This window comes from Pelodiscus sinensis, chromosome 10, assembly GCF_049634645.1.
Source record: "Pelodiscus sinensis isolate JC-2024 chromosome 10, ASM4963464v1, whole genome shotgun sequence".
Lineage (NCBI taxonomy): Eukaryota > Metazoa > Chordata > Testudines > Trionychidae > Pelodiscus > Pelodiscus sinensis.
This window is the reverse complement of record NC_134720.1, coordinates 29,562,662-29,579,085: the sequence shown is the minus strand read 5'-3', so window position 1 is coordinate 29,579,085 and position 16,424 is coordinate 29,562,662. Positions and strand designations below refer to the sequence as shown.

Genomic DNA, 16,424 nt, shown 5'->3' with positions numbered 1-16,424 from the left:
TGCCTTCTTTACAATGCAGAAGCAGAACAAAAGCCATCATAGTGAGTGAGGCCCACATACTAAGGATGTTAAATATAAATCAATTTACTAGTCAAGAAGTCGATGGAATTTCCATCAACTACTCAACTAGTCGATAGGCACTTCCACATTCCTCCTTTGAAATATACAAGAGCCCCAACAGGGGCTCTTGTGCATTTCAAAGTTGAAACTCAGCGTGCAGCCTGGGCCAGCAGGAAGTCCCGCTGACTCAGAGCTCCACGCCGGTGCTTCCTCTTTGAAATGCACAAGAGTCTGGAAGCGCCCGTGTGGAGCCCAAAGTCAGCAGGACTTCCTGCTGGCCCCCAGGCTGCACGTGGCAGCCAGCTTTGAAATGTACAAGACTCCCCAGTGAGGGCTCTTGTGCATTTTAAAGCCGCAGCACCCGCATGGAGCCTGGGGTCAGTGGCGGGGGGACGGACTCAGAGTGCATTTGCTTATTGGATAGTCAACTAGTCCTTAACATCCTTAGCACATATAGCACCTTTTCAAAGGGAATATAAAAGGCTGCTCTGACCTTTGCTTCCTCTGGGATCCTGGAGGCAATGTGTAGAGCTCTGCATAAGTACAATATTGGTAAAAAAGATCCTTAGATACTTCAGATATAAAGTATATATTGGCAAATATCCCTGCAGATATTTGCCGGGCTATAGCAGTTTGTCAGTATACCTCTGAGCTCCTGTAGGAAGGAAGACCCATGGTTTAAAGCTGTAATTTAATGCTAACAGTAGAGCCATTAGTAAAGGGATACATAAAGAAACTGTAATCTTCTTCGTATATATTTTAGAAAATGTGCATCTGTCTGTCTGTTGTGTGTCCGTCTGTGAGTCTGTTTGTTCAAGAAATCCTCCTAAGCTATAAAAACTTGAACCATCACATTTCATATGCAGCTTCCTCTTTTCATAACTTAAAGCAAGGTCAAGGTGTGGTTGTGTCAAGACAATGGGATGTGCCTCGAATTCAATGGAAAGGGAGTTGTACTGTAGAATGACCACAGGGGAGGCAGCAAGAGGCCTGAGATGGGGACTGGGACAGCTACAGCTTTATTGGGTAGCAGGGGGCAGAGGTGAGGAAAGGACAGCTATCCACTATATATATATATATGTATATATATATATATGTGTGTGTATATATATATATATATATATATATATATATATATAAAAAAGAGAGAGAGAGAGAGAGACACACACACACACACACACACACACACACACACACACACACAGCTGACTTTATGCAAATGAAGCCCGGGAAATTCAAATCCCAGGCTTCATTTGCAGCTCCGTATGACTACATTACCCCCCCAGTTCGAACTAGGGGGGCAGTGTAGACATACCCAAAGAGACTAAACATATTGGGAGTACAATTTTTGTTAAAAATCCTCAGGCAACTTGAACTCTTTGTAGGTGCTGAGAGAGACTAAGAAATGATCTTTTCTTTCTTACATAATCTTAGTGATGAAGAATCAATAAATAAAATGCATGTTCTTAATTAATGACCTAATTTGAACTTGTTTCTGTGGTGTCCAAACTGTTCTGAAGCAATAGCCACACTCAACCTGCCAAATAGCCACATTGTTCAAGCCAACTAGCCACACTCAACTGGCCAAATAGCCACATGTGGCTAGCAGCTAGTGTGTTGGACACCACGGTTTTATTTGATCATTAGTCTGCAATTTTAATCTGATGTAACATGACTAACTATGGTCTGCATCACCCCCAAATGTTAGGAAAACCTGGATTGGAATCTCCCAGCTTGGGCTCCTTATTAAATATAACTTGGAAAGTGATTTTACTTCAGCAGTTTTAATGAACGTTCATGTGTGATAAGGGCAAAAGTCAAAGAAATATAGAAGAATGTAACCACCAGCAGAAGTCACTGGTGTTGCTTAGTACCTCAGACAATCTTTATAGATTTAATTTTAGTGTAATTAACCACGTATTAGTTTAGGTTGCTGACCTGTTTAGTACATTCCCGAGGGGGATAGGGGGGGCATGTGAGGAGTGAAGCTGACTGAAGAGACGGAGGGTGTGAGAAGTGAAATAAACAGTCAAATCAGTACAGGGAAGAAAAGTCCAGCTAAAACTGTAGAAAGTTCTTTGAATGTGTTGAGGTCTCAGCTTTTCTTGCACCTGCTCCTACCAGCTGGAAAGTCTGCCTCACTGTTCTCTGCAGTTTTCCCCTAAGGTCACATGGTAGTTGGGAAAGGAGGCGCCCACCTTCCTGGCAGTGAGATGAGCAGAGAGTTGGTGCAGCTGCAGAGCAAAAGGAAGGCTCCCCACCTGTAAAGGGGACTGTTCTGCTGGGCCATGTCACCATGGCATCCACCCAGATTGATAAGCTTAACAGTAACAAGTCACCGGGACCAGATGGCATTCACCCAAGAGTTCTGAAAGAACTCAAATGGGAAATTGCGGAACTATTAACTGTGGTTTGTAACCTATCCTTTAAATCGGCTTCCATACCTAATGATTGGAAGATAGCTAACATGACACCAATATTTAAAAAGGGCTCTAGAGGTGATCCTGGCAATTACAGACCGGTAAGTCTAACGTCAGTACCGGGCAAATTAGTTGAAACTATAGGAAGCAGTAGTGGACAGGCTATAGGGGCAGCATTGAGGCTCTGGGAATAGGTTAATACTGGGGACCGGGGGCTGGCACTCCGGGGAGGTTCTGGGTGGTTGGGTGCAGTGGGGCTCTGGAAATAGGAGGCTGGCAATGGGGGGCCTGATGAGGGGAGCTGGCCCAGGGGGGCTCTGAGGGTGGGAAGCTGGCACTGGGGGGTTGGGTGCAAGGGACCCTGGGATCAGTGGCTGGCACTAGGGGTTAGTGGAGGGGTAGGGAGCTCTAGGGCAGTGGTCCCCAACCATTTGAGGTTTCCAGGCACCAGGGGGCGTGGCCATTCGCCCGCCGGGCGCCAGAGGGCGGGGACACTTGCACGCCCGGGGGCGGCCCCCCCCATATCCGTGTGCCTGGGGGTGGGGCCCCCCATGTGCTGCACGCCCAGGAGCGAGGCCCCCCCTCCAAGCGCCGCGCACCCGGGACCGGCACTTCCCCCCACCAAGCACTGCGCACCCGGGGCCGGCGCCCCCTGCAAGTGCCATGCGCCGGGGGCCGGCTCCGGCACCAGGCATGTGCCATGTGCCCGGGGCCAGGGCCAGCCCCGAGCACTTGGCGGGCACACACAAATGCCCCTGCGGGCGCCATGTTGGGGACCACTGCTCTAGGGGTTAGGGCTGGCACTGGGGGACTCTGGAGGCCAGGGCTTTTGATGGACTGTAACATTTTATTTGCATATTTATTATTTGCATAATGAATATGTAAATATGCAAATGGTGCCAGTCCGCCAAAAGTTTGTGCATGGGTTTTCTGGACCCTGGTATCAAAAATGTTGGGAGCCACTGCTCTAGGCTACATCAACATTAGCACTTTGCAGCAATGTAACTTTCTGACTCCAGGGAATGAAAAAACACACTCCTCCAGTAGGGTTGCCAGGTAGACCTTGCCAAAAAACAGGACACACTTGATCGAGGGGAGGGGGGCGAGAACCGTCCGGGAGGGGGGGCGCGGCTGGAAGCAGAGCTGGCGGAGGGGGGGTTAGGGGGCTATGGGGCTAGACAGGAGGAGGGGGGGGTGAGAAGCAAAGCTGGCAGCGGGTGGGGGTGTCCAGGGGCCACGGGACTGGCTGCGAGGAAGGGGTGGGGTGGGAAGCAGAGCTCAGCAGAGGGGTCGGGGGCCACGGGGCTGGATGGGAGGAAGGGGACCCGGAGGAAGGGGGACGGGAAGCAGAGCTGGGGGGGGGGCGGGTGTGTGTGCAGCCACTGGCCACATCCGGGGTCCTTTGGGCCGCGGCCCTGGCAGGCGCTTCCTCTAGTTGCATGCAGAAGCCAGGCGGGGGCCGGTACTCCCAGCTACTCCCCCTGCCCAGCTTCTGCACGCAACCAGAGGCTCCCAGCTGGGAGGCGGGGCCGTGATTGGTGCTGGGAGCCTCTGGTCGTGTGTAGAAGCCGGGCGGGGGGAGTGGCTGGGAGTCCTGGCCCCCGTCCTGCCCCACCCGGCTTTTGCATGCTACCACAGGGCTCCCAGCGCCAATCGCGGCCCTGCTTCCCAGTCGCTCCCCCGCCCCCGCCAGGCTTCTGTCTGGCACCCAGCCGGAAATTAAGAAAATACCGGACGTTGCACGTGTCCGGTATTTTCTGAATTTTTCTACCGGATAGACGGTGCAAACACCGGACTGTCCAGTAGAAAACCGGACACATGGCAACCCTATGACAGTGCAGCAAGTTCAATTGCAGTGCAGTAAAGTGGAATTGTAGACTTACCGAAAGACAGACCAGGAGAAAAACGTGTGTGGCTGAAACATCTAATGAGATGAGAAAAATAAACAGCCCTTCAGCACTTATGAGTATTTGACCTATGAGTTAGTTCTGTTCCACTACTACAAGAGAAGACAATACAATTGGAATGATTATTTTCAGGGATCAAAGGCCATGTCCACCCTCCTACTCATGTCAGCAAAATTTATACTGCTCAGAGGTGGGAAGCACAGCCCCTCCCAAGCGACATAAGTTTCATAAGTGGTAGCACGCACAGTAACTGTGTCAGCAGGAGAAATTCTCCCATGGACACAGCTATCACTGCTTGTTGAGGTGCTTTCATTATTTTGTCAGGAGAACTCTTGATGTCACTGAGTGGCTACACGAACAATTGTAAATTGTAAATCGGGGCAGTTGCCACTGTAAGATCACTCACTGTAAGCTGTGCCACTGTAAGATCACTCATGTAGATATGGCCAGAGAAGATAACATTTAACTCCTAAAAAGCTGGTGGATACATCTCAAAACGAGGCTTTACTTGTTCAAACCCTTTTATTAAGTTCATTTTTAAAGAATTTCATCCTTTTGTTTATTAGAAATGGGCCTTGCAAAATCCATCCCATGACAGCAGGACCTGTTCGAACAGAGTTGGTTAAGGATCAATAATTGGTCAAATAAAGATTTTGCTAATCGGTTATTCGACTACACTATTACATCCCTAGTGTTTTTTATTTTAACTGATTTATAAATATTATTGGCCAGATTAAGCTAAATTGGTGTCTAGAGCTGTTGTCCTATAATGTTCTGAGACATTTTCAGGGCCTATTACAGTATAAGGAAGATTACTGTCTGTTCTGAGGGGTACTGCTGCTAGCATTTTGTAGTTAATTCCCTTTGACAGACTTGCCCCCACTGCTGTTGAAAACTCGTACTGACTTCAACCCTCAGTGAGTATTTTTCCATTTACCAGAATGTTAGTCAGGGGTGCCACTGTAAAGGAGCCATCACCTGAAGTTTTTGGAGTCACCTTGACTGACTTTTTTCCAGAGGTTAGGTGAGGAGTGGCTGAAGAGGGACAAATGGCTCAAAGATTAATCTCCTTCCCCACCCAAATGAAACTGGTTATGGGAACAGGAACCCCCATCTACACGGGAAATTGAGGTGTGAGTGAGTATAGCTTGGAGGGTTAAACTGTGGCTGTTGTGTGCTAGGTTTTTAGGTGCCTATGTATCTTTGAAACGGGCACATTTATCGCAGTTTGAGTAAAGCTATCTGGCTATTTTACATAAAGAATGTCAATAAACATTCCTTTATTACAACTATAATTCTCTATGTCTTTCTTTTTGTTTAACAGAGAGATAAGGTGTGTGTGGGAATATAAACATCTTTCAATTATTTATAAACTAGAAGATTTACCCGGCATTGCTCGGGTCCTTAACTCAATTAATATTTGTTTATATACTAACAACAAGGTAATTTCATTTTGCAGGGTAATTGTCTTTGATGCTGAGCAAGAAGTCTTGTTACAATGAGTTATTGGAGCCTGGATAAGAAAAGTTGTCTGCAGTACTGCAGACATTTTTTAGTGGACAATGGTGTATTTCACGGTAAGCTATTTGTTTTCTTTTCATTTCTTACTTCATTCACGGTGCGTCTGTGCAGCACCCTAAACTCGCAAATTTCATATCTTATTGTGCTTAAGATGGCCATTCTTATGTTTATGTTCTTATTCCGATTCTATTTTGAAATAGCTTATTTTGAAATTTGGCTCGTCTACACAGCACCAATTTTCAAAATAACGCACTATTTTGAGACATCTCTTAACCCTTGTGGAATGAGAGTTACAGGGATGCCGAAATAGCACACCCATTATTTCAAAAAATATTTCAAAACAGCGGACAGCTTGTTAAGACACGGGGTAGCTATTTCGGGATACCAGATGTACCCTCAGATGCAACTGAAATTACATAGTGGCATATAACTAGGTAATTATCTTCTTGTAGATAAAAAGTACATGTATTAATGCCTTTTAATGTTCTGGAGCTTTAATTTTTACTTGGCAATAACAGAGCATATTAATTTGGTATGGAAGTGCTCATTTAGGCATATGGATGAACCACTTTAATTATAATAATAATAAATGATTGATGATGTAGGTCAGGGATGTCATGTTAGCATATGGGGGAAAGTTTTTCTTTTATACCATTGATGATGGCCAGAAATACTAAAAAAATCCTGCAATTACAATTTTCCCTTTGCTTTGGGCACAGTCATGTTTCGTGTCTTTTATGTTAAAGCTAACCGATCCTATTCAGTGTTTCCACTGGCTTTTGTGGTGTTACACCCAGTTATATCAGGGTTTCATCTGGAACTACATCTCCAGGTTTCCTTACTATTAAACTGCACACTTCCTGGTAAAGTGCCACCGTAGCCAGGCATCCTTCCTCCCAGCTCTCTGTGTATCCCAGAGTGCACTGTGCATGTAATCCAGGTACTGTATTTCCCTGATTAGACACTGGAGATAGTAGCCCAATTTTTCCCAGAATGCATCAGTACAAATAGTTGTACATAGTGGTTGGTAAATGCACGTACCTGGCTGTGCTATGAATACTGTTTCTCTGTAGACCAGAGGTGAAAGTAAGGGGGTGTGCCCCAGTGTGCCGCTCCAGTAAGAGCCGGCTGCACTCTAGCAGGAACTGACCTGGGACGCTTGATCTGGAGCAGGCAATTTAAAGGAGCACACTGTAGGGGAGGTGTGTGCACTCCCAGCCAGCTTACTGTGTGTCCGTGGTGGCCTGGCCCCACTTCTGGGGGGAAAGGAGGTGCAGAAGCAGCCCCTGTGCAGCTGTTTCAGCTCAGCCTAAGTCCCCCTGTGGTCTGGCTGCAAGAAGGGCTGGTGACAGCCCCACTCTGGCCTTGCTCCTACTGAGGGCTAAGCAAGGTGGGAAAGTGTTCTTCACTTTGTAAAAGGATACAGGGCAACCAATTCCTTACAGAGGAATCCAATGTTATTCTACCTAGGAAAATAATTTGAAAACATGTAATTTGATGCAATGTGGTGGATTCCAAAGTAAAACCTTCACCCTTCCAAATTAACTTTTACCTTGAAAAAGTTATCTCTGGAGCTATGGTTTAGTACATCAAGAGGACAGGGATGAACTCCCTCCAGGCAGAAAAATCCCTATTTAGCCCTCTTCTTTTCTTACACTGGCACAACAATATGGATGTTTCTCTCAGGGCTATTAGTCCAAGCGAAGTAGATGACAGGTTATGGCCCTGCCATCTTGGGTTCTATGCACTCTTTGTGACTCCTGAACTGGCTTTTCTGAAGCAAGATCTGGCTGAGGGACAATTCATAACTCCCCTCTCTCTCTGCAACAGTTCGAGCTCCTGTCACCTTCTGTATCTTGAAGTTCTTGCCCTATTGATGTCAATGGCAAAACTCCCACTAACTTTAATGCGGCCAGGATTTCACCCATATTATGGATGGTATGCAAGAAGTTCACAAGTGTTTCTATGGAACTATATATAGTGAATGTGCTGAAATAATGTAAATTTACAGTGCTGAGTCTTTGAGTTTGCACACGTATCACTGAATGCAGGATTTGGCTTGAAATACTGCACAAATTTTTGCTAGAGTCACTGCCTCTTGCTGCATATATTTCTTTGGTAGCTTAATTGTTTAAATGTTAGGCTACATCTACACTACTGTGGGGATTGAGACTCTGAGAATGTCCACTGGCAGTCAATTTAGCAGGTATAATGAAGACCTGCCAGATAGACCACAGACTGGGTACACACTAACATCCCTATTCTCATGCAGGGCAGAGTAACAGAATTGACTGAAAAGCAGTTACACTATTAACCAATAAGCCTGAGCAGCAAGGCGAGGGGGGAGGTGGGAGCCGCTGCCTGTGGGGAGCCTTTCAAGCTGGCTCCCCACGTGTACCAGGGCCTGCCAAACCACCTGCTCCTCCCTCCCATGCTGCTGCCTCTGTATCAGAAGCAGCAGCCCCCCCCATAAGCACTATCTTTCATCTGGCCCCCCGCTTGCAAATGTCTCACCGCTAAAAAATTAAGCAGTTACACCTTTACAAAAACCCCATGATTGTTAACATCCCTAGTTGAGAAAAGTTAGACGTCGACAGGAGAGTTTCTCCCATCAACCCCCCCCAAGTTAAGTTGGTGTAACTTGAATTAAGGTAGGTCGACTCCAGCTATGTAATTCACCTACCTGGAGTTGTGTACCTTAAATCCACTTTCTGCTGTAGTGTAGATGTAGTCCTAGAAAGGTACACAAGGGGGCATTACAGGTCTTAATATAAAATTGCATTCTTTTAATAAAATTAAACCTACAAAATATCTACAAGATTGTACATCTTTAAACAATAAAAGGTGTTTTTAGAAATAATAAGTATTGAAAAGCTTACAGTTTGGCAAAGTGATTCAGAATTATGTAACTAGTAGCATAGGGTTTTTAAATATAAAATAAGCATTTCAATTTTCAGTTTCTAAATGAGAGACAATGTAACTGTATTGACTCCTTACAAACATGCAGAAGCTCTTCTGTATAACAAAGTGGAGACTGTTCAAAGATTTTTTTTTAACGGAACTTCTGAGATTCTGCAAGAAATGTAAATATCGGTGTTTCCTGCAGTGGGAGGAAAAAGCTGCTCTTTTCAGTGTAAGCTAATTTGGGTTAAGAACCCACCTTTTTCTTTGAGGGATGACAAGGCCTCTGTGACTTGACTCTGTAACTTGCCAGTGATCAAAGAGGAAGTCTGTGGCAGAACAGAGTTGAACCCCAGTCTTTGACTATGTTTTCTCAAATAAAATTGTTGAATCAAAGAAAGGACATTTAAACAATATATTGAGAAGTTTGGCTCCTCCTAGTACAGGCAGTCCCCGTGTTACATGGATCCGACTTACATCGGATCCCTACTTACAAACGGGGTGAGGCAACCCCGCACTAGCTGCTTCCCCCCCCCTGCAGACCAGGGAGACACGAAGCTAGCGCCTCCCCCTCCCCCCCAGCAGACCAGGGAGATGCGGAGCGGCTTTTCTCAGCAGACACCTCAGCTTGAGAATAAAGGACTGAGGGAAGTGAGGTGTGGGAGAATAAAACTGAGCTCTGGAGAAATGTTTGGCTAGAGTTTCCCCTACAGTATGTACCAGTTCCGACTTCCATACAAATTCAACTTAAGAACAAACCTACAGTCCCTATCTTGTACGTAACCCGGGGACTGCCTGTACACCTGAAATACACATTGCATTCACACACACCGGGGTTCCCAGTAGTGTGCAGGTGATCACACTTAGAAGTAGAGTTGCTGTGAACACAACAGCTGACTGTTGCCTTAGTAGTAGACTGCAAGCACTGGTGTCATAACCCCATTGATGGAAGTAGCCCTCTCAGCAGTGCCGCCCATGGGAGAGGCAGTTTAAAAGGGCGATTTAAAAAGGCCCAGGGCTCCAAGCCATCACAGCTGTTAATATGGCAGCAGTGGCAGCCAGAGCCCTGGGTCCCTTAAATTGCTGCTGGAGCCCTAAGAGGCTCCGTATGGGCCATGCTGAGGTCTAGCTGCCCCATACCCCACCCCGTCTTCCAGGGGTGGGGGGAACCGAAACCCCTTCCTCTCCATTGTCCAGAGCTGGGAAAAGTCTTTTGCCAGACCTGCTTCCCAGTACTGTCCATTAGTGGCCTGAGTGGTCTACTTTTCAGCATTCCACTGCACAGGTGTCAAGTTTGCTAAAGACACCTCTACTGACATCCTTGTGTATACTGCAGAGCTCATTGTGTGCTATTGTATTTCACGCCTTTGGCAACAGTCAGGAGTCAGGAAGAAGGTTCCATATCCTGTGACCTCAGCAAGTTTATACCTAGGTTATTTGCTGTAGCCTAAACTCTTCATTAATCTATGGAACTCAATAGAGTTTGTGCATATTAAAATGCTATATCTAGTTTTAGAGCCTGTTACCCTTGGATACTGAGTAGGATGCATCTTGAATTAATACAGTGTATGAACTAATTGGATTAATGAAAATCATTATAGGTGGCTGATAATAACTGAGGCCACCCAGAGAGTAGTTTTTAAAATAAATTCTTTAATTTAATTTCATACATAAAAAATCCCACTAGAGTTCAGCTCCTGGAGTTCCTACACAGTCCTCACACAGGCAAAATTCCTATTGGGCCAAATTGTTCCCTGACTTGTCCATCATATGGTCACAATGTATGCAGTGCACGAAGATGAGGTAAACTAAATGGAATTTAAACTGGGGTGTAAGCAGAATGGGGGTCTAGAAGAACCCTCTGAGGGTATGTCTACACTACCACCCTAGTTTGAACTAGGGTGGTAATGTAGGCATACCGCACTTTCAAATGAAGCCCGGGATTTGAATTTCCCGGGCTTCATTTGCATAAGCCGGCCGGCACCATTTTTAAATGCCGGCTCGTTCGAACCCCGTGCCGTGCGGCTACACGCGGCACGGGCTAGATAGTTCGAACTAGCAAGCCATTCCGAACTATCTGTACGCTACACGTGGCACGGGGTTAGAATGAGCCGGCATTTAAAAATGGCGCCGGCCGGCTTATGCAAATGAAGCCCGGGAAATTCAAATCCCGGGCTTCATTTGCAAGTGCAGTATGCCTACATTACCCCGCTAGTTCGAACTAGCGGGGTAGTGTAGACATACCCTGAGTGACTTAGATATAGGTCTGTACTGTAGACCTGGCCTGAATAAGGATTAAAGAATTTGCACAATAATAACAATGCCTGAAACACAATGCTTTTTGTGCAAGGATTTAAAAGCAGGTATTGGATTTCTGTCTGGATATTAAGGAATATCCCATTAAAATACAGATACAGAAGAGAAGCAATGTCCAAAATAAAGGAAAGGGGGAAGAATTAGTCAAATGAATTCACTCTGATAGGGCATGATCAAAAGGTTACTAAAGTCAATGGGGATCAGTCAGTGGGTTTACATTTGGCATCTAAAGAGAAAAAAAAAAGTATTAATTCATATAAAGATATTACTTTTGTATTAGAGATGCATGAAAAGTCTTACAGCCAAAAAAGCTGTGGTTGGCATGACTTAGAAGTCCTTTTGCATGGGGGCAGTGATAAGAATATGAATCAAAGCTTGTGTAACTATAATAGCAATGGCTTTTCATCCCAAGAGACCACTAAGAGCTAGCCCCAGGTATAGTGAATGTTTGCCTGAGGTAGCATATGTAACTAAAGTCTCGTAAGTCATGCGAATATATTATATGAACTACTGAAGTGGAGAGGAAGTTTGTTGACGAAAAGAGCTATTGTAGGGTTTCCCTTGGGCCAGGCAATGAGACTCAGCATCATTTTCAATACAGGACTATACTTTAAAGGTGCAATCTAGCCCTATGATTTCCCACTAGTTCAAATTATTGTCTCACATTTATGAAAGACTAGATCCGTGTGTGATCATATTTATTTTCCATCTTTCTTTTTCAAGTAGATGTCATAATACACCTGACTTTATGAACTTTTATGAAAGGACTGAAAGCGAATATCTACTAGTGTTTTAAAGCAGGGGAGGGGAAACTTTTTTGGGTTGGGGGCCACTGACCCACAGAAAAATCAGTCAGGGGCTGCACACAAGTGACAAGCAAAAAACCCAAACACCAAACCAAACCAAACCCTCACTGATGTGTCAATCAACTGAGAATCAGAAAGACACTCCCCACATTCCCCTCACACACCAGAGTCTGGGGGGGACCCAAGCTAGTAGATTTTTGTGTGCTCCATCCCCACGGTGGGGCAGCTGGAGGGGAGGAGAGGAAGAGCTGGAGCACCAATGCAGGCTCCCCAATGCTGGGGGGAGCCCTGAGCCTTGGGCTGGATGAATCTGGCCACTGGGCCATAAGTTCCCCATCCCGGTTCTAAAGTTTGAATTACAATTCAGATTAATTCTTTGAAATCCTTATTAATTTAGAAATCCAATATTCTTCTGCTCTGGAGGACTCAATTTTCCTAAAGATGATAATTATCATGAGAACTCCATGTCTATGAGCAAAGCTAGAAAAGTTTGCAATTCATAGATCAATTTTCGAATCCCTTGCATAATGATGTGCTTATCTGTTTTTGTCACTTCAGCTGTATCAGTGTTTGCAGAAGTTAATACAGGTTGAACTTCCCAAACCTGGGACTTTCTTGTCTGGCAACATCCATGGTCTGTCAGGGATGTTGCTGGACCAAATAATCCCAGGAGCATGAGCCAGCCGAAAGAACACGGGGTTTGCGAGTCCTGGCTGGGCCAGCAGTGGCTAGGCAGGGGAACTCCAGTGTCAGCAGAGCCAGATGGCAGCGGGGAGCCTCCCCCGCTCTGGGGAACCTCAGCGTCAGTGGGGTCAGGTGGCTGGAGAGCCCCTGGCAGCAGGATTGGAGACAGCCGGGGAATTCCAGAAACCCCCTGGCGGCAGCAGGACTGGGATGGCCAGGCAGCTGTGACCAGGAAACCCCCAGCGGCAGCGGGGCCAGGCATCAACTTGGGAGCTCTGGCGGGGGACTCTGGCAGCAGCCAAGTGATTCCAGCCCCAGCAGGGGAACCCCAGCATCACTGGGGCCAGTTGTCATTGGGGAACCTCTTCCCCGACTGGGAAACCCTCCGTGTCAGTGGGGTCAGGTGGCTGCAGAGCCCCTGGCAGTGGGGCTGGCAGTGGTGGGGGAACTCCGGGAAACCCTCCATGGCCGTTGGGCTGGGCTGCAGCAGTGGGGCCAGTGGTAGGGTTACTTTATTTGAACTTTCATAAAAGAGGACACCTGGTGCCTACTGGTGCTGCTGTGGGGGCCGCTGCTCCACTTGCACAGGAGGCCGGGTTCGAGAGCCAGCAAACTCGTCCCCGTGCATGCCAAGCTCAGGGCTCTGGCCACCAACTGAAACTAATGGGCAGCAGGTTTAAAACAATTAAAAGGAAGTTCTCTTTACACTGTGCATAGTCCATCTGTGGAACTCCTTGCCCAAGGAGGTTGTGAAGGCTAGGACTATACCAGGATTTAAAAGAGAACTAGATAAATTCATGGAGGTTAAGTCCATTAATGGCTATTAGCCAGTATGGGTAAGGAATGGTGTCCCTAGCCTCTGTTTGTCAGAGGGTGGAGATGGATGGCAGGAGAGAGATCTCTTGATCATTCCCTGTTCGATTCACTCTGGTACACCTTTGCAGGGCAAAATCCTGGACGTTTTTAGCCATGTAAAAAACCTGTCTGGACAGAGATTTAGGAAGTGAAAAGGAGGACATATGATAACCCTAGCCAGTGGTGGCTGGGTGGCCCAGGGTTGAGACACCCCGAGGAACTGCTGGAGGTAGCAGGACTGGTGGTGGCCAGCCAGCCGTGGCTGGGGAAACCCCTGGGAACTCCTGGTATGGCTGACACGGCCAGGCCAGCTTTTGTGGGGCATCAGCGGGTCAAGAAGCCCCAGCCTTGAGAGCCCCAGGGAAAGGAGCCATCAGCGGGGCAGCCAGAAGGGGAGCCTTGACCTTTTATGGTCTGTCAAATTCTCTGGCCTGGGATGGCTCAGGTACCGAGGATGCCGGACCAGAGAGGTCCAACCTACATTTAGTTTTGGTTGGTAACATTTGCTAACTCATGCATCCCTTTAATAAAGGCCTTTTCAAAGATAACATCACTTTTTCCTGTGGGTTTTTTTCCTTTAGGCACTGTTAGCTCTAATTGAAAGATTTTAATAAGTTTCTTGTAAAAAAAAAAAAAAAAAAGCATCTCACACATCCACATCATAATATTTATTCATCTCTGTGTTACAATTGATATTACATTGTAGGAAAAAATTATTCAGTTTTTACAAAGTCATTTCCTAAGCTAATCGCACCAAATCTGGAAGAGCAAAGTTCTGATGTGTGAGCATAGTCTAATCCAGATGCATATATAAACATTGCAGTGCAATGGTAGAAGAGAAGACAGAATCATGGTAAAGAAAGCAGAGTATGGATAAATATGGTGCTTAATTTTTTACATCTCTGATTTATTTATATGTAAGAAGTTCAGTCAGGGTATGTCTAGACTACATGCCTCTGCCGACAGAGCCATGTAAAATAGGCTACCCGAAATAGTCAATGAAGCGGGGATTTAAATATCCCCAGCTTCATTAAAATAAAAATGACCGCCACACTATGCCAGCTCAGCGGATTGTTGGCACAGCGAGCGAGTCAAGACGCGGATTGGTCGACAAGGGATGCTTTTGTCAACCACTCTCTTATGCCTCATGAAACGAGGTTTACAGGAGCAGTTGACAAAGACTTCCCTTGTCGACCGATCCGCATCTTGACTAGCGCACTGTGCCGACGATCAGCCAAGCCAGCACAGCGTGGCAGCTATTTTTATTTTAATGAAGCCGGGGATATTTAAATCCCTGCTTCATTGACTATGTCGGGTAGCCTATTTTACATGGCTCTGTAGGCAGAGGCATGTAGTCTAGACGTACCCTCAGTTATTGTGCACAGCAATGGTGGGCAGCCTGTGACTCATTAGGGAAGCCGACTGTGGGTCATAAGACATTTTGCTGACATTGACCATCTGCAGGTACGGCCCCCACAGCTCCCAATGGCCACTATGTAAAGCTGATTGAGGGCATGTCTTCACTTTTGGAAAGACTGATACTCTGGAGGTTGATTTTGCAGCATTCAATTTAGCAGGTCTAGTAAGGATCCACTAAATCAAACGCTGAGGGTGCCCCCATCACTCTGGTACTTCTCACCTTTGTGAGGAGTAAGGGAAGTCAACAGAAGAGTTTCTCCCATTGATCTGCCATTTTAGGGCTGCCCTAGAAAATTGAAGCAAGCTGTCGAATCTAGCTATGCAATTCATGTTGCTGGAGTTGTGTATCCTGTATCGATTTTCTCCGCCAGTGTAGACCTGGCCTGGGGCTGTGTCAGCACTAGCAGGGTTAGAAAATAGTAGTGGTTAGAAAGCTGAGGGCTTGTTTTTAGCAGTATTTCCCCTATTGCTTGTAGTGGAGTAACTCCACCCATGGTAAATGTAAGAGAAAAAATGTGATGGTGTAAACTGATCCTCAGTGTGAGTGAGGGCCTCAGGGTCTGCCTCAAGTGATTTTCTGGCAGTTAAGTGTTTGTGTAGTGCAGAGCAAGATGTATGTTTCTAATTTAAGCCCCTCTTCTGCAGTATTTTTTTCATTTGAACTTCATGTTCTGGCATCTAGAGAACTCTTGGCTGTTTACTGGGCAGGCATCCAGAGCACTACTGATTGGCTTATTCTTTTGGATCTAGGAATGTTAATATCCTGTAATTGCTTAAGTGGAAAGAAGACACAGTATGTTTAACAAGCAGCGAATTTTCTTTCAACAGGTCTGAAAACAGCTTTTCAGTTTTACCATATTAGAGCTGTTTACTCAAAATAATTATTTCCTCTGACTACTCTCAGAAATTTAAGCCTTTTGTGTAAACTACATTTCCATAATTGTCATTAATTCTCTTTTTAGTCTCTAATATGTCCTTTTGTCAGCTCCCTCTCTTTACTTTCAGACTTTAATATCAACAGTGATTTTGCCGTTGTTGGGAGGCTGTCATGTTAAATCAGTCTTTTCTCAGATTATCCTAGCTACTCTCCTTCTCCCTCAGTGCAGTGCATTAATTCAATTGTATAGGACTGTCTGTAATTTTCACATTATGCCCTGATTATTATTATTCATGATTGGACTTCTAATCTGGAGAAACTGTTGCAGTTCATGAGCACTGAACTCAACATGTTTGAAAACTCGCCTCATCAATTAAATTCTTTTAAAATGTAGTGTCATCTTTCTCCTTGGGGACTCCAGGACTGGAACTGTCTCAGGAGATGTACAGTTTAGCATTTGCCTCTTGCCTTTACCTTTTTATGACATTTTTTCCTGCATTTTCTGGAACATAAATGACTTCACTGAAGCGTCTGAAAATGTGATCCCAATAGGGCGTATTTAAACATGAAATCTGTGTGTCAACTTTATAAACAAGGAGTCTGAAACCCAGCCAACAGAGTCAACAGCCTGTGTGGGCCCCTGCGCAATGTGGGGGCT

General features: G+C 45.8%; 1 protein-coding gene across 3 annotated transcripts in view; it reads left to right on the top strand.

Annotated features, from left to right (window-relative positions):
- The window catches only part of PLCH1 (phospholipase C eta 1), a 186,968-nt gene that overhangs the window by 25,786 nt on the left and 144,758 nt on the right, over positions 1-16,424 (top strand). For all 3 annotated transcript variants that reach the window (XM_075937751.1, XM_075937747.1, XM_075937746.1), the window contains one exon: positions 5,847-5,964. In XM_075937751.1, coding sequence (XP_075793866.1) covers positions 5,886-5,964 — 79 coding nt within the window. In that variant the 5' untranslated portion in view covers positions 5,847-5,885. The remainder of the gene's footprint in view (positions 1-5,846; positions 5,965-16,424) is intronic.